General features: G+C 34.0%; 2 protein-coding genes, 1 long non-coding RNA gene and 1 other non-coding gene across 4 annotated transcripts; 1 reads left to right on the top strand and 3 right to left on the bottom strand.

The window, feature by feature from the left end:
* The first annotated feature begins 6,368 nt into the window (after nucleotides 1-6,368).
* Nucleotides 6,369-12,363, top strand: LOC139896924 (mediator of RNA polymerase II transcription subunit 25). Its single transcript, XM_071879555.1, has 14 exons — nucleotides 6,369-6,644; nucleotides 7,035-7,059; nucleotides 7,615-7,678; nucleotides 7,781-7,911; nucleotides 7,999-8,205; nucleotides 8,694-8,967; nucleotides 9,388-9,455; nucleotides 9,537-10,427; nucleotides 10,864-10,917; nucleotides 11,008-11,036; nucleotides 11,181-11,249; nucleotides 11,379-11,463; nucleotides 11,573-11,659; nucleotides 11,752-12,363. Exons 1-14 carry the CDS (start codon nucleotides 6,538-6,540, stop codon nucleotides 12,121-12,123), a joined length of 2,463 nt encoding a protein of 820 aa, XP_071735656.1. The 5' UTR covers nucleotides 6,369-6,537; the 3' UTR covers nucleotides 12,124-12,363.
* An 85-nt stretch (nucleotides 12,364-12,448) lies between these two features.
* LOC139896923 (uncharacterized) lies at nucleotides 12,449-12,981 on the bottom strand. Its single transcript, XR_011776375.1, has 3 exons — nucleotides 12,870-12,981; nucleotides 12,704-12,776; nucleotides 12,449-12,612 (listed from the first exon to the last, which is right to left on the bottom strand). It is a non-coding gene; the product is annotated as an uncharacterized lncRNA (long non-coding RNA).
* Nucleotides 12,982-13,146: 165 nt separating this feature from the next.
* Nucleotides 13,147-14,765, bottom strand: LOC139896922 (GDT1-like protein 5). Its single transcript, XM_071879553.1, has 6 exons — nucleotides 14,622-14,765; nucleotides 14,440-14,508; nucleotides 14,075-14,134; nucleotides 13,915-13,962; nucleotides 13,514-13,599; nucleotides 13,147-13,401 (listed from the first exon to the last, which is right to left on the bottom strand). The coding sequence occupies exons 1-6, from the start codon at nucleotides 14,640-14,642 to the stop codon at nucleotides 13,332-13,334; spliced, it is 354 nt and encodes a 117-aa protein (XP_071735654.1). The 5' UTR covers nucleotides 14,643-14,765; the 3' UTR covers nucleotides 13,147-13,331.
* A 5,867-nt stretch (nucleotides 14,766-20,632) lies between these two features.
* Nucleotides 20,633-20,739, bottom strand: LOC139903349 (small nucleolar RNA R71). The gene has a single exon (XR_011778174.1). It is a non-coding gene; the product is annotated as a small nucleolar RNA R71 (small nucleolar RNA).
* Nucleotides 20,740-21,129: the final 390 nt, after the last annotated feature.

The raw sequence follows: 21,129 nt of genomic DNA, 5'->3' as shown, positions 1-21,129 counted from the left end.
AAATATGAGTAATCATTCATGACTTATTTACATGAAAACAAAATTACATATCCTTTATATCTAATCCATACACCAACGACCAAAAACACCTACAAACACTTTCATTCTTCAATTTTCTTCATCTAATTGATCTCTCTCAAGTTCTATCTTCAAGTTCTAAGTGTTCTTCATAAATTCTACAAGTTCTAGTTACATAAAATCAAGAATACTTTCAAGTTTGCTAGCTCACTTCCAATCTTGTAAGGTGATCATCCAACCTCAAGAAATCTTTGTTTCTTACAGTAGTTTATCATTCTAATACAAGGTAATAATCATATTCAAACTTTGGTTCAATTTCTATAACTATAACAATCTTATTTCAAGTGATGATCTTACTTGAACTTGTTTTCGTGTCATGATTCTGCTTCAAGAACTTCGAGCCATCCAAGGATCCGTTGAAGCTAGATCCATTTTTTTCTTTTCCAGTAGGTTTATCCAAGGAACTTAAGGTAGTAATGATGTTCATAACATCATTCGATTCATACATATAAAGCTATCTTATTCGAAGGTTTAAACTTGTAATCACTAGAACATAGTTTAGTTAATTCTAAACTTGTTCTCAAACAAAAGTTAATCCTTCTAACTTGACTTTTAAAATCAACTAAACACATTTTCTATATCTATATGATATGCTAACTTAATGATTTAAAACCCGGAAACACGAAAAACACCGTAAAACCGGAATTACGCCGTCGTAGTAACACCGCGGGCTGTTTTGGGTTAGTTAATTAAAAACTATGATAAACTTTGATTTAAAAGTTGTTATTCTGAGAAAATGATTTTTATTATGAACATGAAACTATATCCAAAAATTATGGTTAAACTCAAAGTGGAAGTATGTTTTCTAAAATGGTCATCTAGACGTCGTTCTTTCGACTGAAATGACTACCTTTACAAAAATGACTTGTAACTTATTTTTCTGACTATAAACCTATACTTTTTCTGATTAGATTCATAAAATAGAGTTCAATATGAAACCATAGCAATTTGATTCACTCAAAACGGATTTAAAATGAAGAAGTTATGGGTAAAACAAGTTTGGATAATTTTTCTCATTTTAGCTACGTGAAAATTGGTAACAAATCTATTCCAACCACAACTTAATCAACTTGTATTGTATATTATGTAATCTTGAGATACCATAGACACGTATACAATGTTTCGACCTATCATGTCGACACATCTATATATATTTCGAAACAACCATAGACACTCTATATGTGAATGTTGAAGTTAGCTATACAGGGTTGAGGTTGATTCCAAAATATATATAGTTTGAGTTGTGATCAATACTGAGATACGTATACACTGGGTTGTGGATTGATTCAAGATAATATTTATCGATTTATTTCTGTACATATAACTGTGGACAACTAGTTGTAGGTTACTAACGAGGACAGCTGACTTAATAAACTTAAAACATCAAAATATATTAAAAGTGTTGTAAATATATTTTGAACATACTTTGATATATATGTATATATTGTTATAGGTTCGTGAATCAACCAGTGGCCAAGTCTTACTTCCCGACGAAGTAAAAATCTGTGAAAGTGAGTTATAGTCCCACTTTTAAAATCTAATATTTTTGGGATGAGAATACATGCAGGTTTTATAAATGATTTACAAAATAGACACAAGTACGTGAAACTACATTCTATGGTTGAATTATCGAAATCGAATATGCCCCTTTTTATTAAGTCTGGTAATCCAAGAATTAGGGAACAGACACCCTAATTGACGCGAATCCTAAAGATAGATCTATTGGGCCTAACAAACCCCATCCAAAGTACCAGATGCTTTAGTACTTCGACATTTATATCATATCCGAAGGGTGTCCCGGAATGATGGGGATATTCTTATATATGCATCTTGTTAATGTCGGTTACCAGGTGTTCACCATATGAATGATTTTTATCTCTATGTATGGGATGTGTATTGAAATATGAAATCTTGTGGTCTATTGTTACGATTTGATATATATAGGTTAAACCTATAACTCACCAACATTTTTTTGACGTTTAAAGCATGTTTATTCTCAGGTGAATACTAAGAGCTTCCGCTGTCGCATACTAAAATAAGGACAAGATTTGGAGTCCATCTTTGTATGATATTGTGTAAAAACTGCATTCAAGAAACTGATTTCGATGTAACATATTTGTATTGTAAACCATTATGTAATGGTCGTGTGTAAACAGGATATTTTAGATTATCATTATTTGATAATCTACGTAAAGCTTTTTAAACCTTTATTGATGAAATAAAGGTTATGGTTTGTTTTAAAATGAATGCAGTCTTTGAAAAACGTCTCATATAGAGGTCAAAACCTCGCAACGAAATCAATTAATATGGAACGTTTTTAATTAATATGGAACGTTTTTATTCAATAAGAACGGGACATTTCAATATGATATGTCAAAACATTTGCATACGTGTCTATGGTATCCCAAGATTACATAATATATTAGAATAAATGTATAATACAATATAAGTTAGCTAGGATATGATTTGTATAGAATTGTTAATATTTCCCGTAGCTACAAAAATCAAAAAATATCCAATCTTGTTTTACCCATAACTTCTTCATTTTAAATCTGTTTTGAGTGAATCAAATTGCTATGGTTTCATATTGAACTCTATTTTATGAATCTAAACAGAAAAGGTATAAGTTTACAGTCAGAAGTATAAGTTACAAGTCATTTTTGTAAGAGGTAGTCATTTCCGTCGAAAGAACGACGTCTTGATGACCATTTTGAAAAACATACTTCCACTTTGAGTTTAACCATGATTTTTGGATATAGTTTCATGTTCATAAGAAAAATCATTTTTCCATAAGAACAACTTTTAAATCAAAGTTTATCATTGTTTTTAATTATCAAACCCAAAACAGCCCGCGGTGTTACTACGACGGCGTATGTCCGGTTTTACGGTGTTTTTCGTGTTTCCAGGTTTTAAATCATTAAGTTAGCATATCATATAGATATAGAACATGTGTTTAGTTGATTTTTAAAAGTCAAGTTAGAAGGATTAACTTTTGTTTGCGAACAAGTTTAGAATTAACTAAACTATGTTCTAGTGATTTCAAGTTTAAACCTTCGAATAAGATAGCTTTATATGTATGAATCGAATGATGTTATGAACATCATTACTACCTCAAGTTTTGTGGATAAACCTACTGAAAAAGAGACAAATGGATCTAGCTTCAAAGGATCTTGGATGGCTTGAAAGTTCTTGAAGTAGAATCATGACACGAAAACAAGTTCAAGTAAGATTTCCACTCGAAATAAGATTGTTATAGTTATAGAAATTGAATAAAAGTTTGAATATGAGTATTACCTTGTATTAGAAAGATATCTTACTGTAAATAAGAAAGATTTCTTGAGGTTGGATGATCACTCTACAAGATTGGAAGTAAGCTAGCAAACTTGGAAGTATTCTTGATATTATGAAACTAGAACTTGTAGAATTTATGACGAACACTTAGAACTTGAAGATAGAACTTGAGAGAGATCAATTAGATGAAGAAAATTGAAGAATGAAAGTGTTTGTAAGTGTTTTTGGTCTTTGGTATATGGATTAGATATAAAGGATGTGTAATTTTGTTTACATGTAAATAAGTCATGAATGATTACTCATATTTTTGTAATTTTATGAGATATTTCATGCTAGTTGCCAAATGATTATTCCCACATGTGTTAGGTGACTCACATGGGCTGCTAAGAGCTGATAATTGGAGTCTATATACCAATAGTACATATATCTAAAAGCTGTGTATTGTACGAGTACGAATACGGGTGCATACAAGTAGAATTGTTGATGAAACTGAACGAGGATGTAATTGTAAGCATTTTTGTTAAGTAGAAGTATTTTGATAAGTGTCTTGAAGTCTTTCAAAAGTGTATGAATACATATTAAAACACTACATGTATATACATTTTAACTGAGTTGTTAAGTCATCGTTAGTCGTTATATGTAAATGTTGATTTGAAACCTTTAAGTTAACGATCTTGTTAAATGTTGTTAACCCAATATTTATTATATCTAATGAGATGTTAAATTATTATATTATCATGATATTATGATATATTAATATATCTTAATATGATATATATACATTTAAATGTCGATACAACGATAATCGTTACATATATGTCTCGTTTCGAAATCATTAAGTTAGTAGTCTTGTTGTTACATATGTAGTTCATTGTTAATACACTTAATGACATGTTTACTTATCATTTATCATGATTAAACATAGTGTATCAATATCTTAATATGATTCATATGTATTTAGTAAGAAGTTGTTATAACGATAATCGTTATATATATCGTTTCGAGTTTCCTAATTCAATAAACTCAATTTTATGTATATAACTCATTGTTAAAATACCTAATGAGATACTTACTTATCATAATATCATGTTAACTATATATATATATATATATATATATATATATATATATATATATATATATATATATATATATATATATATATATATATATATATATATATATATATATATATAATCATATATATGTCATCATATAGTTTTTACAAGTTTTAACGTTCGTGAATCACCGGTCAACTTGGGTGGTCAAATGTCTATATGAAACCTATTTCAATTAATCAAGTCTTAACAAGTTTGATTGCTTAACATGTTGGAAACACTTAATCATGTAAATAACAATTTCATTTAATATATATATATAAACATGGAAAAGTTCGGGTCACTACAGTTTATACTTTGATTGAAACAGTATAATCGTTATGTAAGTTTGTTATAAGTTTTTAATTAATTCTTATGCATCCTCCAAAGCTCTACAACCGCGACATTCACTATCTTCTCCCCCTTGCAGACAGAATTCTCAACCAAGATTGTACAAACCTCATCAGGACCAAGGATACGATAACGAAAATGAAGTGCCTCTGATTATACGCACAATAATCGGTGTGACTCGCATCTTCCAATTCCACTTCAACATCGTTTCCAGGAATATAACACCAGAATTCATAGTGGATGAGATTTACAACATCACACCACCAATTGAAGCAACTGAGACAACACACACAGGTAACAAACATTATCAGAAAAAACAAAAATTTGTGCCTAACAGATACAAAACTGAACTGTGTCAATAAAACAGGTTCAACGACAGAAGAATCAACATCACCGCCAGAGGTTAAAGAAAAAGAAGAAAAGCAAACGTCACCACTCCCACCTACGAATACAAAGCTAGCTCTTTTTAACGCACCAGGTGACAACTATAACATTGTTCCACATTTGCAACTTTCGTTTTCATATTAAACAATACTGACATTTACAACCACAAATGCAGCATAAACAAGCGAACCAAAAAGGAAGCAAGATTAAAGAGCAACCTAACCCATTAGGTACATAGTATCTTTTGAAGGAACGATCACTAGAACAAGACGAACGCACCAGCCTTTTGTTCAAATGAAAAACAAAAAACAGGCCGCAATCCTCTTATGCTTCTACGCTTAGCTTTTGTATAAACAACCCTGCTATGCTTCTACACTAGCTTAACTAATATTTATCCACCTCTTTTGTATTAACTATAACTGTATGATCAATACATGATCAGTTGACGATCACCGTATGATCTTTATTTGATCAGTGCATGATCACATATACAGATTATGTTATAACAATATCACGTAGTCGACTTAAAGCAGTATCGTAATATTTACATACTAAACATCCTGCTGTAAAAAATTGCAGAGCGCAGCGAAACGCGCACCTCCTATTTCTAGTTCTTAATATACTTGAAAATATAATCATACTGTTCTTTTATTCAAGTAACTTCTACTTTGGTTTATTTACTTTTATACTATTTGGTTTATTTACTTTTATACTATTGTGTCTGATTAAATAAAAACTCTTGGATAGATTTTAATTTGGTTAAATTAAATAATGATGTGCATTACGTGTGTTTTATATGTGTCTATTTTTATCATTTTATTCTTTTTTCAACGGCTCAAGCTACTTGCCAAACATTTAAATATAATTTAAAAGCTTCAACTACTAGTCATCAGCTAACAACTACAAGCTAAAACTATCAGTTAACATCTCCACCTACCAGCTAGTTTTACCAAACATAATCATAGTGTGATTCTATTTCTCATGCATGTAAATTTTTTGCCATGTAAATAAATATATAAAAGATACAGGTAGTTTTTTAAACATATTAAATTATAACAAGTTTTATTTATTTTATACTCCGTAATTCGCAATTTCCGAGTATTAAGCTAGTATTAAAAAAAAAAGGAAAAGTAATAATGAAACTGGCTTCTGTTATAGTAATAGTAATAGTAATGGTAACATAAATCGGGTCGTCTCCCGACACAAACTCCTTCGTGCAGTACTTTTCACTGCAGAACAAGCTTTGTTTGTTTTAGGACCCAAGATCACCAACAAAACATCACCGACCTTACTGATCGATCGATCAATTGAACGATTCAGGCAATTCAACAAACACATGGCGGCAGCTGACAAAAAACAACTAATTTTAGCCGTTGAAGGTACTGCCGCTTTGGGCCCTTATTGGCGCACCATCCTCTCCGATTACCTTGATAAAGTCATCAGGTAATTTCATATTTTGGTTAATAGATTTCAAATTAATTGAATTTATTTTGTATTTTTCAAATTTAGCCCTAGCTTAGCCTTTTTTTCATGTGTTGATTTTGCCCTAGATTAATTATCATCAATTGTAATGCAGTATTAGGGAGTATTATAATTGAATTAAATTGACCAATAAGAAATGGGCGGAATTTGGCATACTTTCTGTATATGTGTATATATCATTGATCACAATTATATAATGAAATGATGGATATTGAACAATAAGGTTTTTTTTTTTTTTTTTTTTTTTTTTTTTTTTTTTTTTTTTTTTTTTTTGGTTTTCAGACATTATGTGAATCATGTATATTTACATTTTTAGCTTTTTTCTAATTGCTTGTTTGTTTGTTCGTGTAGGTCGTTCTGCGATAATGATTCTATGGTAAGTGTCTGTTGATCAATCTATTTGGAGCTTGTAGCAATACAGATTTTTTGTCGATGGTATACTCGTGATTGTAGTTATAGATTTGAATTAATTATGTGCTTAATCTTCGTATGATATGAAAGCAGTGGGTCATAAGGTAATGTGCTAATGTATAATTGCAAACAAGACGTATGTGAGTGTATATATTGTGTAATGTCTATCTAGGGTGTTCAATTAGAACACACGGAATAAACAACTAAAAAAGTTACAAGTTTTTTATAAAAAAAAAATTTGTGTAATTTTAGGCTCACTATTAGAAATAAACCACGACGTTACAATGATATTCAATAACTAAAATAGTTAGCAATGCCATAACTAAAATATAGGTTTTTTTTTTTTTTTTTCTCTTATTCTTTCTGAACAACCTTTTAGCTTGTATGTTTATGAAAATAGTGTGATAACGATTTGATTATTGCGTAAGATCATTAGCTTTTTCTTGTTCTGGGATGTTCAAGTAATTTATCTTGCAATCTTGAATATAATTTTTTTATTTTTTATTCTAATCATATGCAGAAACCATCTGGGACTATAGTTGAGCTAGCTCTGGTAATATTCAACGCTCATGGATGTTATAGCTGTGAGCATTTCTTTTATCCTCTTACGAATAATAATCGTTTATTAAATTCTTACTGATTATTTTACTTACATTTTGTGTTTTACTACCATATAAAAAATGCAGCTTGCTTGGTACAACGGAGTGGTTGGACAAGAAACGTTGATTATTTCTTTGAGTGGTTATCATCTATACATTTTTCAGGTGGCGGTTTTTGTGATGCCGCAATTGCAGAAGGACTTGGTGAAGCTTTAACGGTATTCATCATTCACTATATAAACATCTCTCCAAATAATATTAACGCCATTGAATCAATTTCAAAATCATTTTCTTTTGATGATCAGATGTTTCCTTTTACAAACGTCTCCCAAAATCAAATCGGTTTGGGCGTTCAAAGGCATTGCATTCTTGTTGCTGCAAGTAATCCATATCCATTGCCGACACCGGTTTATCGACCACCGATGCAGAAAATTGAGCCTAGTGATAATAGTGAGGCACAGTCCGAAAGCCGTTTATCAGATGCCGAAAGTGTCGCTAAAGCATTTACTCAGGTATTAGTAGTGTTGTAAAACTCTCCGATCAATGCCAAGTACTCCTTTTTAGGAACGGACCCAGCCGATTTTTCAAAATCCGAGGGGTCAAAATCGGATTTAATTGGTCAATATCAGATCTAGTCATTCAAAATCTGGCAAATTCAATACTGGTTAACATTTTAATATGAATTTAATATTGAAGTTCTAGAGCTTTTGAACGAATGATAATTATATTTATGTTTCTAGGCTAATATGTTAACATTTATGTTTGTGGGATTCTTTTATATATACACATATAATTTTGAAATTTATTATTAAATGTATAAAAAGTCCTCCGATTACACCCCGAGTTGCCGATTACTCCCTCAAAAGTCCCAGCCGAATACTCTCTTAGTATCGATTTTTGTAACCTTGGGTATTAGCAATGAAGTTATATTATATATTATATAGTATATCTCTACTTGATTGTTTATTGTTTTATACTAACGTCTACTTTTTTGCGACAGTGTTCTGCTTCGTTGTCAGTCATATGCCCAAAGCAGCTTCCAAAACTCAGAGCAATTTTCAATGCGGGAAAAAGGAATCCGACATCAGCTGATCCTATTATTGATGTTGTAAAAAATCCACATTATCTTGTGCTCATTTCAGAAATGTTTATGGAGGCTCGTGCAGCTTTAAGTCGATCGGGAATTACAACTTTGCCCTCTCAGAGTCCTATTAAAGTCGATCAAACTTCTGTTCCTCCCGTATCAGGGCCTCCTATAACTTCAGTTCCTACAGGTTGTTTGCAACTTCAATTTTATTCACCTTTATAGTCTAATGCTTTACTGTTTATTGTAAATAGAATTAAAAGTAACCATAAAGGTTGAAACTTTATTGAGTAAGAATCACCATGGAGAAAAACCCACAAAACCTAATAAAATTTTAAAGAATTTATTTGATATAAAAATAGAAACTTGTTAACAGCTAATATAATACAAAATGCTGATAACCCATAAAAAAAAAACAATATGAAAACAAAATGTAGATCTGCTAACTAACAAGGAAACAGACATATGTACTATGAAAAAACAAACAAGAAGAAATAAAACATCAAGAATCAGTTAAAACACAACTGTAAAACTAGCTGCATCAGCATTGATTGTTTATTTGTCCATTAATTTAATTTCTTAATCCTGCATTTTGTCTTCTGTCTTTCAGTAAACGGATCTTTAATGAACCGCCAGCCAGTTTCTGTAGGACCCATTCCTCCCGCAACCGTAAAACTCGTAAGTTCCATCTTCTTTATATTATTTATGTTATACATAATTAAACATGGATACATAACTTATATTAATCTGAATATTTAGGAACCTACAACAGTACCTTCAATGCCACCTGTATCTGCACCCGTACCTATATCCGCACCCTCGTTTCAACACGGCCCACCCGTTCCGCGGGCCACCACTCAAGGAATACCAGCCATGCAAACCTCGTCGCCATTATCCGTTTCTCAAGAAATGTTATCAAATAACGACATGGTCCAAGATATGAAACCGAACGTTAGCGGGATACAACCACCACCTCGTCCCGGTCCCGTAAACCATAGCATTCTTAATAATCTTTCACAAGTTCGGTTAATGAACTCTGCCGCCCTTGGTGGCGGCACATCAATCGGGCTACCGTCAATCGGTGTTAATCCTATGGCCATGCATATGTCCAACATGATATCTAGTGGAATGGCATCAACCGTACCCCCCGCCCAAACTGTTATATCATCTGGTCAGACGCAATCGGGTCTTACATCGATTCCCGGGTCAGGAACTGCACAGAGTAATGTACCCGTATCCGTACCCGTATCGGTACCTGTACCGGGTTCGTTTACTTCAGCTACGTCTAACATGTCCGGTGTTTCAAATCAACCATTGGGTAATCTTCAAGGGAGCGTTGGAATGGGTCAACCTGTTTCTGGAATGAGCCAAGGGAACCTTTCTGGCCCGCAAATGGTGCAGAGTGGAATGGGAATGAATCAAAATATAATGAGTGGGGTGGGTCAATCGGGTATTGCTGGTTCCGGAACCACAGCCACAACCACATCTGGTACTTCGGCTGGAAATGGGACCATGATGCCGACACCTGGCATGTCTCAACAAGTGCAAAGCATGCAAAGTCTTGGAGTGAATAATAGTACGGCTGGTAACGTTGGCCTTCCACAACAGACGGCAGCTGGTGCACAGTCAAAATATGTCAAAGTTTGGGAGGTAAGACGAACAAACTAGTAGCTACAGTTTTAGACAAAGTTACGCGTATAGTCCCTGTGGTTTACCTTATTTTTCACGCATAGTCCCTGTGGTTTACCTTATTTTTCACGCATAGTCCCTGAACTATTTTTTTGCATTTGAATTGTATTTTTTTCATTGGTAGTCCCTCCGTCAGTTGACCGTCTATTTTTCACGTTAGATGCACATGGACAAAATAATGTCCGATAGACAGTCAACTAACGGAGGGACTACCAATGAAAAATTTAATTCCAAGGACTACCTATGCAAAAAAAATTCCGAGACCACGTGAAAAATAGGGTAAACTACAGGGACTTTATATGTAATTTTTTTCACAAATTTATTTTCGGAGTACCAGATTAGTAGTCATAGTTGCTTTTCATTCAGTTAGAGAGATGGTAATGATTTGAAAATGCAGGGGAACTTATCTGGGCAGAGACAAGGTCAACCCGTGTTTATTACTCGATTAGAAGTAAGCTCAAAACTTATATACTACAGATAATAACTTGCTTTATTTTCAGTGTTACAATTTGGACTTATGATTCTTATTATATTATGTCAGGGGTACCGGAGTGCATCAGCTTCTGAATCGTAAGTCATTTGTGATGACATCAGCAAACCTTGATATGCTCAAATGATACAACTGTTTTCACTTTTTAAGATTTATGGTTAGATGGAGTAAAATTTTATGCGATATGAAGTTAGTGAAATTGTTGTTGTTGTTGTTTCTCGCAGGCTTGCAGCTAATTGGCCACCGACAATGCAAATAGTCCGGCTTATTTCTCAAGATCACATGAATAACAAGTATGCTCCACCATCTATGACTGACTTTGACCCGAATTTGACCTGACTTTTTTAGGGTTTAGCGTTGACCGACTAATTGGCCGCAACCGCTGTTTGCAACCATGCTAACAGCTTTTACTTTCATGCTAGACAATATGTTGGAAAGGCAGATTTTCTTGTTTTTCGTGCGATGAATCAGCATGGATTTTTAGGACAACTTCAAGAAAAGAAGCTTGTAAGTATTTAATTAATAGTTCATTTTTAAATAATACTATTACCACACATAACTTAATATTCCATTAATGAGAGATTCGGTTATAACGTGAAGTTATTGTGATACGTAGTGTGCAGTCATACAATTACCTTCGCAGACGCTTCTACTTTCTGTTTCTGATAAAGCATGCCGGTTAATTGGAATGCTTTTCCCCGGGGTAACTTCTAATTCTAAATATTATTTCTTAAACATTTACACATCAATTCTACACATTTTTTAAAAGTTTATAGTCGTTTAAATTTTATGTAGGACATGGTCGTCTTTAAGCCACAGATATCCGGTCAACAACCGCCACAACAACTTCAACCCCAACAGCACCCACAACTGCAACAACAGCAGCAGCAAATGCAACATATGCAACAACAGCAACAGCAACAACAGCAGATTCCACAGTTGCAGCAGCAGCAACAGATGCAACAGCCACAACAACAGCAACAGCCAACACAACAACCAATGCAGCAGCAACAACAACAACAACAGCAACAGCAGCAGCAAATGGGTGGGGCCGGGATGAACCAAGGTTATGTTCAAGGTCCAGGAGGGCGAGCACCGTTAGTGTCTCAGGGACAAGTTTCTTCTCAAGGCCCGCAAAGCATGTCGAATGGGAGCTTTATTGGCTAACTAAAATTCAGCACGAAAACGGATCGTTGGAGAACGTGTTACACGCTTAATAATCATGTGTTTGTGCATGGTTTTGCTACTTAATTTTATGTGTTAGGATATGTGGTCTAATAATTTTTAATAATCAAACAATACTGATAATATTGTTATTGTTGTATTTGTATATTTATCTATGATGATTTTAAGGTGCTGTGTAATTAACGGATTAGATATTATTTCATAATTAATATTGGAGTGTCATGATTAGATTGGTCTGTTTACTTAAAAAGTTCTTCAGGGGAGATGGTCTTCTTTTCCAGTATTAATGCAGATTTTAAGTGGTGTAAAGAGATTACATTATACTAGTAAATCATTTTAAGGTACAAATTACATCAACAATCACAGGTGCTGTTAATGAAACACTTTTCGTTCTAAGAATCATGATTCAACTGTTGAAAAGAATGATTGGATTCCAAAGACAACGAAAAGAATTCCACCCAGTATCGCAACCTGCATCAGATTTGCAAACATTTTAATACAAATGTACAAATTAAATTAACATTAACAAGTAACAAGATTATAAAAATTTAAGTTTGCCTACAAATCTCTCGGATATTCGAGTCGCCAAGCTTTTCCCTCCAATGACAGCAGCAATCTGACATAAAGCTTGCCCTCTAACAAACGAGCCAAATCCGTTAACAAAGTACTTAACTTTTTATATATTTTCTAAATCTAGTAAAAAATATATATAGAAAGAATGAACTTACAAGATCCCTCCAAGAACAACGCCCCACGGGTTCTCGGCTGCAGCCAAACCTATCGTAGCCACCTGATTAAAAATAAGTAAGAATTCAAGACCATATTGATAGAATGCGAAAACATAATTCGAAAAATGGATGTTCACCTGGCTTTTATCACCCCATTCGCCAAAGAAAGTTATCGAGAACGCCTGTTTATTTGTATTTAGTTATTAGATAGCTTTCGTATCATTTCTGAAAAGTACATATATAATACGGAGTAATGTTTTTATGATCAATACCTTTAAAAAGATGGGGGAGAAGAATTGTGTCATAAAAGGCCTTTTCTTCTTCTTTTTCGAATCGTCGTCATCATCCTTGTTATTTGATTTAGCTGTTTCGCTACTAGATTTTTTATCTGCGTCCTGCACGGGCGGGAAAAAAAAAAAAAACGTACTCATGATGAGTAGAACATTGGTATTAGGGACAGAGTCACAAAACTAGACTAGCGATAACAGGAACCAGTTCGGCTTCAACTTCAGCCAGTTCATCATCATCATCACTGTATTAGTATAGTAGAAACATAGTCAGATTGATCACATTCACTTTATCGCAAGGATTATATCTTAAAGTATTTTTAATTAATTTAAGGTTAAATAAGTTAAGAAGAGTACTCTTCATTATATGCTTCCCACAAAGACCAGAGTCCAAAACCTAAAAACAATGCAGTTGCTATATGCTTGGTCAATTCTCGCGAGATCTGCATTATAACAAATCATAGCAATTTCACGTCGAAATATTCAAAATCAACTCAAAAGCACATATCGGAAACGGTTACAGATAATTCAGTTAGACCGCGTATATCACACTAAAACATACCCTTCCACCAAAGGGCTTCTGGTCTAGCGGTATCAAGGGAACTTATCAACCTTGAGGTTGTGAGTTCAAGTCTGGTCATGGAAAAATAAAATGTGTGTGTGTTTGGCATTCCCAAAAAAACATACCCTTCCCCTGTAGATAGCTTGAATAGAAAAAATCTTATTGTTTATCATTCCATTTGTGTAAAAAAACTGACCAGGTTTGGAGCAGCCATTCCAACAGCAGCAGACAGAATGGTCATGACCTAAAAACCATTATATGTCGAACAAATGAAGCTAGTAAGTAGATATATAAGTGACAACAACAACGATGAAAAATAATTACTCCAAGTAAATAAATAAATAGATAAACCTTACAATTGTAGATGAAAGGCAGCCTGCCAAAACTTGCCTCCTAGGATGACTCATTGCTAAGATCTAAAACCAGATTCAGATAAACAACGATTGAATACGGATTGATTCAATTCGATCAAATTCAGGAATAATGCTGCAAAATAAATATTGGTAAACAGATAAAGTTCTCTCTTTCAGTCTACCCAAGTATTTTTACACCATTTCCGACACTTTCTATCGACTCAAGATACGCTTCTATTGAGGTTCATCAGGCCTCTTGTAAGGATTTCAGGATCCCAATCGCATATAAAAAAATCTCCCGCCCGAGTAGCCGAACACAAAAAACGTTATGCGCTTATCAATTCAATTTAAATATATATCAAACTCACCGCGGCTAAGAAAAATGTTCTGTCACCAACTTCAGAGAGCACGGTCATTGCAAGCGATTTGCTAAACCCCTAATTTCGTCAAATATAATAACAAATGGAAAATCACAAAAAAAAAAAAAGATTACCATTTCCATGCAAATACATAATTTGATCATAGTACTTCTAACTAAAAACAAACTTACTTGAACAAGTGATAGACTCATGTTTCTAATAAGGAAATGGTACGTGTTACGAAGATGCAAATGGTACTTGTGAATAATGAAGATAGTAAGGAATATGTTGAACTTAAATACTGATTGAAGAAGCAGCTAATAGTGAAGGTGTTATCTGGTTAGGTAATTAGAATATATATTACTATATGGCATGGAAATCTATATATTCTAAAATTATTGTGTTTTCAGAACATCAACCTTTTTAAAGTAATAAAACTTTGATATTGAGAACATCAACCTTTTTCAATTAATAAAACTTTGATAATTGATTCATTGTATAGTGGGTGGTAGTGTCCAATGATGACGACGTTGAGTTGTAGGTGAGGCAACTTTGTATGTAGCACTTACGAGTATGTTGCAAAGTGGTCCATTAAACTATTAATAATCAAGAATCTTCTTGTTATGTACGTGAGTTTTAATAATATTAATAGTATTGATGTTTTAATATATTAAATCCTGTTAAACACGAAAGATATGTTAAAAATAAAAAAATGATACTTTAGTCACTATATATGAAGGACGGATAGTTAAACATGAAGTTTTGTTAAAGGGCTAGTTAAACATGAAGTTGTTTTAAAGGCATCAACTCCCAATATCCCAATGTATCGACAGAGTGGAATAAATCACAAACAAATGACTAACAAACAATAACTTCTAATGAATCACTAACAAACGAATAACTAGATTAGAATGTCTCGTCATAGTGGTGGTGATCTGACTTTTCATATGAGAGGTCAGGCGTTTGACTCTTACTCGTTATAAACTTTTCTTGTTGTTTCCCACCCATTTTTGAGGGGTGGTAGGACTGTAAATCTGTAATAGTTCAACCAAAAAGATGATCGGGGAGCGGATTTCAATCGGGGAGCGGATTTCGATATCGCGTTCGGGTCGCGTCAGTAACTCTTAACTGCCGTTCAAAAACTAAGAAACACCAATGTAGCTCGATATTTGAACTCTTTTGGTTTTCTAGTGCGGTAAATATTTTGGTAGCTAGTTCTTATTTTTAACCAAACAGCTCAAATAGCTACTACACGTAATTTTTCCTTTAACTAGAAGTGACCAAGTTTCATATATTTCATCTTTAATCGAGTTCGCTATATTTCTGTTTTATTTAATCATTTGATTTGATGATTAAGTAGAATAGAATTAGAGTACTAGCTTGCAGTTTGCTTTTACGCATTAACACCCAAATTGTCACAATACATAAAAGAATAAATTGTTTTCCAGTATAAAATTATTAAAATAGCAGTATATATTACAAGTGAACGGTAGTATGTTTGCAACTCGATTGACTAATTTTCTCGCCCTGTTTAAAATTTTCTCGCCTTGTTTGATCACATCACAGGTGTTGTTGATGAAACATTTCTGGTTCTAAGAGCCGCACGCAGGGTTCTCGGCTGCAGCTAACCCCATCAACAAGAGCAGCAAGCATACTCACACGTTTTAATAAGCGCTTGTGTTGTATGATCAGTAAAGTAATAGTAACACATTAGTACTCAAACCTTGCCCATAAAAATTAAGCTGCCAACCATATTAATCATACATCTCAAAGGTTGGCAATTATATTATTTATATTATAGTTTTCAAAATAGCTACAAGAATATACGTAACAAGCACACAAAATTAGACCAAATATATACATAACTTTTAATACCTCGATGACTTTTGTAAGGATATATTAGGACCTAAACAACGCAGGTGGTTAAGCTCAGTCACCCCCCCACAACGACAAACGAAAGTAAAATGCTTAAAATTAAAGAACACAGAATATAACGGCGTTATACGTAATCGAAGTGATTACTTTAATCCACGGACCAACTAGAGAGTATTTTATTGATACAATTCGTGCATACAATGTATGAGTTACATAGGGTCTATTTATAGTGCATAAACGAATCCAAATCGGAAGATAACGAGGAGTCCTTCTCAATATCCAATTCTGGCCCGTCTTGAGGATTGCTTTGCAGGTCGCTGAGAATTCAAAACCAGCAGCAACAACTTCCAAACTAATAAAAAAGAAACCAGAATCAGAAGCCTCAAACTCCCATTAAATTAAATCCTTTTATTATAACAAAGATCATTATCATTATAAACTCAGTATACAAATACATACATCAAGTTTACCATAATTTTAGTGGTAAGCAAGCAAAACTTCAATAATTATTAAATTAGCTATCAAGTACCTCTTCATGATCAACCCAAGCAAATTATTTTGAACCAGTGACCACATGAGACTCTTGCATCTTTGACCGACTTACACATCTTATAGCACGTGTACTCTATTAACTTAAAATAGTAAATGATCAGAAAAGGACACCTTGAAACACCCTATATTTCAAGCTTCATATTCCATGTACCTGCCAATTGGACCCCTAACCTTCTCTTTAGTACCTACCAAAAATTATACTCAAACATATAACAAGTTAAGAATAATACTATGTTTCAAACAAGATATAGAAAAAACATCCATAACCTTCTTTTCTAATTGATAACTAACTAGAATGCAAGTTATATGTTCATTAAATAGATTCTAAACCTAACCATCATCTTTCCCATTCATTATAACCATTGTCAACCAGATTACAAAATATGACTCTATTAATCAAGTCAATAACAAACGTCGATTTATTAGTGAATTTAACTATCACTTAGAGCCTAAAATGAACTTCAGACAGGTTAACTCATAGAAATTTGATTATATCATTTTTATGGTGTCTCACACTTTTCTTTAACCTACTTATTGACCGGAGATCCATTCGGAAGTAATATCTCTGTCCATAAAAAATTGAGAGGGGAGATTTTCTCTACTTTTGGGGTGTATTGTATGATATATGTACACAAAACTGAAATAACTAAACATGTTATCACAAAATAATAATCAGATTGCTAATAAATAATAAAAAAGAGAGTTAAAAAAACGATCTAACCGATATTAGGTTGAACCAGGCTTGTGTTTGACACAATTCCCTTAAAAAGATTCGACGTCTGTTCCCAGGGTACACCGGTCCGAAGCAGCGTACTGCCGAACTTGAACACTTGCTTGAAAGGTAACCGGAACGAGGAGACCTTGTTGCTGCTGAGAGGAAACTCTAATCATATAAGAATGCTTATATGATTTTTTATGTATCTTTCTTCAAAGCCTAAGGCCTTTATTTATAGTGGAGACTATAGCCGTAGGTTTGTTCCCACAACCGATGTGGGACAAAATACTAAAACTTCTAGATTTTGCACCAAACTAGCAACTTTGAGATTCGATATCTCATTCACCGTTAATCCATTTTTGACACTCTTTAACTCATTTTAAAGCCCTTGTCAAGGACTACAAAACTCACTAAATAGTTACTATTATATGTCACTCGAACATATAATTATTTGTGTCCAATGTTTGGTGAAAACACACGTTTTTATCAAGTTTTTCCAACAATCTACCACATGAATGGAGATCGATCTCAGAAACAACAATATTCCGATTAAGTTTCAGCGGTTGAATCTTGCATACGATAAGTAGGTGTTACCCTTTGAACTTTAGCTTGTGAAAACGCACTTAGTCTACTAGCTCTGAGTAGACGGCGATGTCTTTGAACTCGTCTGCCGTTTGTGTAGGCGACAATACGCTTCACACAAGACTCTCCCTGACAACGTCAAGTCCTCATAGTTATGTTCGTTATGGTCATGAGCATTAGTCTAGTTCTGCGAGAGCTTATCAAGTATTGTGCCCCAACAATACCCTTCGAAGCTACCCCACTTCTCTCTCACATAGGTGATTCACCACCGAATGGCTACTGATTAACCACGCATGGTTATTTCAGTTGAATCATTAAAAGCCATAGGCTTATCCTCTTACATGTCATTTTTAGGAATGGACTAGGAAGTTTAGTCTTAATTAGTAAACTCCCTTTCAGTAGTGTAGGGGTTGCTAGTTTAGTAATTAACTCCCGCACAGTGACTTTTTCAGTTCATACAAGTACGTTGTCCTATTGAACTCTGATATTGCTCTAATTATACACGTTTTATCTCACAATATCTCCCTCATTTCATTCGTTTTTTAGGATCATTGGGCCCGAAAGTTGTTCATCTGCACTAAAGTGTTGGTTCAAGGCTAAAAGCTTGATTTGGTGCAAAATTGACCAAGTCTTGATCAAAAGAGGCAAAGAAAATGACAAGTGCAGAAATCAGCTCCAAAAGCACCGCTCCTCAACTAAAAGCGCCACTCCTAATGGACAAAAGCGCCGCACCTATCAGAAAAACGACGTTCTTGTACACGATTTGGCACCATTTCCAACTATTGGCCAAAAGCGCTGTTCCTTAATGCAAAAGCGCCGCTCTTAACCCAAAAGCACCGTAGTTCATCACAAAAGCGACGCTCTTGAAGAAAGCCAAAAGCGCCGCTCCTGATCCAAAAGCGGCGCTCCTGTCGCTGTTCAGCCCAGAATTTTCAGCACTATAAAAGGAAAGAGATTAGGTCATTTGGAAGAGAGCTGCAATTTCAAGTTTGATTTTCACTTCTAAAACCCTAATTTCATCATCTATTGGAGTTTGAAGGTGAATTGAAGGAGGCAAGCTCAAGAACTATCTTAGTTTTAGCTCTAGATCTTCATCTCTTTGTATTTGGGTTGTAATCTCCACCTTTCTTTATCTAGTTTTGAATCAATTTCTTGTAATAACTAAATATCATGTTTATTTGTGTTTCAGTGCTTATGATTAGTGTAATCTTAGCCATGCTTGGCTAAATCCATTATGTTTGCTTATCTATGAATCTCTAATGCAAGGATTTGCCCTAAATCAATTGAATGAAGTTGTTTGAATGAAATACATGAACAAGTGTTATTATGTTAGCTATAGATCCATTGCTATGCATTTGTTTTAGGCTTTACTTTGATTACATAGATTGAGTAGCCCTCTTACTGATTTGAGAAGTGAATCAATTTATGCTTCAACACTATTAGTGATCTAGACAACTAGATTAAGGATTTCAAGTGATTGTGTTCTTGATTTAAGTTGGTTTTCAACTGGCCTTTAGTCAACATAGTGGTGTTCGGTTATCTTAAGTGATTTCGATAGTTGAAGGGTTCTAAGCGATTTCAACCCAAACATAATCTGAATAACCAATCATGCTTAACTTGATCTTAGAATGCAATGCTTATGTGAGTTTGCAAAGTGTGATTTGATTAAGGTTTGGTAGTAATGCTAAACATTTAATAGTTCAACAACTAATGCGATAACAATTTGGGTAAAACGGGGCAATTCAAGCATAGAGAGGATTAGGTAAGTGAACACTACTTAGTTGATTGATTTAAGTTCTCAATATTTAGTAACTTGTTACTTGCTACTAGTTTTACTTGTTAAGTTTAAGTTTGTTTACTTGCGCACATCTTAGTTGTTAATTAAAATCAATCAAAACCCCCCCCCCCCCAATCAAACAAACCCTAGGACAATTAATAGATTCAGTTATTCGACTTACACCGCTCTCTTGGGACAAACTTGAAACGAATACTTACGTTAAAGTGTTATAATAACCGGCCGGGTTATAAGTACTCGTTAGTTGTGTGTTCTTATTTGTGGTGTTTGAATCTTGTTTAAATTTTGAGGGCAATAGATGTATTGGATGAGCAACTAAATGATCCAAACGACACGCCGATGTGGAACGTTAGATTGGTGGTACCTCCGGCTATCACAAAACCACCAATTGGAGCCAATAATTGGAAGATAGAGAGTAACTTTTTCACGATGATCAAGGATACATTCTTCCATGGGTTAATAGAAGAAAATCCGTTCGAACATATTCAACACTTTAACGATATTTGTGATATCTACAAAACCAAAGATGTCACCGACGATGCTTTCAAGTTAAGGGCATTCCCTTTACACTTCAAGGAGAAGTGAAAGTTTGGTTAAGGAGTTTGCCATCCGATTCTATTAGGAATTTTCAAGATTTAACCAATGAGTTTATCAATCACTTCTTCCCATCATCAAAGGTGGAACGACTTCGAATGGAAATCAATGGATTCACCCAACGGGGTGATGAATCTTTGTATGATGCGTGGGTACATTTCAAGAAGATGCTAAGAGCTTGCCCACCACACGGTTTGACTAAGAAGGAGTACATCAACACGTTCTACTGGGGTACTAATGCTTTGACTAGACAATATCTTGATTCTTCTTCGGGTGGAGTGTTTATGTATAAATCACCTAATGCGGCCGAAGTTTTGTTAGAAGATATCTTGGTTAATACATACGAATGGGCATCTTCACCTCGAGATTTGACAAGGAAAAGTGTAGCACAAATAGAGAGCGATAATGGGCAAGTCACGCTTGCAAGTTTGAACAATTAATTTCAAATATATGGGAAAGAGTTGAAAAGGCTACAACAATCGATAGTGGCAATGCAAGTAGGTTGTCAACGATGCGAGGGCTCACATCTCACGAAGAATTATCCCCAAATTAATCAATGCAACCATGTTGATTTAGACGACATTCC

This window comes from Rutidosis leptorrhynchoides, chromosome 3 (assembly GCF_046630445.1).
Source record: "Rutidosis leptorrhynchoides isolate AG116_Rl617_1_P2 chromosome 3, CSIRO_AGI_Rlap_v1, whole genome shotgun sequence".
In the NCBI taxonomy this organism is placed as follows: Eukaryota; Viridiplantae; Streptophyta; class Magnoliopsida; order Asterales; family Asteraceae; genus Rutidosis; species Rutidosis leptorrhynchoides.
Note: the sequence above shows the minus strand (reverse complement) of the source record. Positions and strands in the feature narration are given on the sequence as shown.

What these genes read in the sequence shown, in the direction of transcription:
- LOC139896922 (XM_071879553.1), bottom strand. Translation starts at nt 14,642, where the DNA reads ATGAGTCTATCACTTGTTCAA. An exon ending in GCTGCCTTTCATCTACAATT is followed by an intron (nt 13,963 to 14,074) that starts GTAAGGTTTATC and finishes AATGGTTTTTAG; the next exon opens with GTCATGACCATTCTGTCTGC. An exon ending in GAATGGCTGCTCCAAACCTG is followed by an intron (nt 13,600 to 13,914) that starts GTCAGTTTTTTT and finishes GTTATAATGCAG; the next exon opens with ATCTCGCGAGAATTGACCAA.
- LOC139896924 (XM_071879555.1), top strand. Translation starts at nt 6,538, where the DNA reads ATGGCGGCAGCTGACAAAAAACAACTAATTTTAGCCGTTGAAGGTACT. An exon ending in AGTGCATCAGCTTCTGAATC is followed by an intron (nt 11,037 to 11,180) that starts GTAAGTCATTTG and finishes TGTTTCTCGCAG; the next exon opens with GCTTGCAGCTAATTGGCCAC. An exon ending in CAAGATCACATGAATAACAA is followed by an intron (nt 11,250 to 11,378) that starts GTATGCTCCACC and finishes CTTTCATGCTAG; the next exon opens with ACAATATGTTGGAAAGGCAG.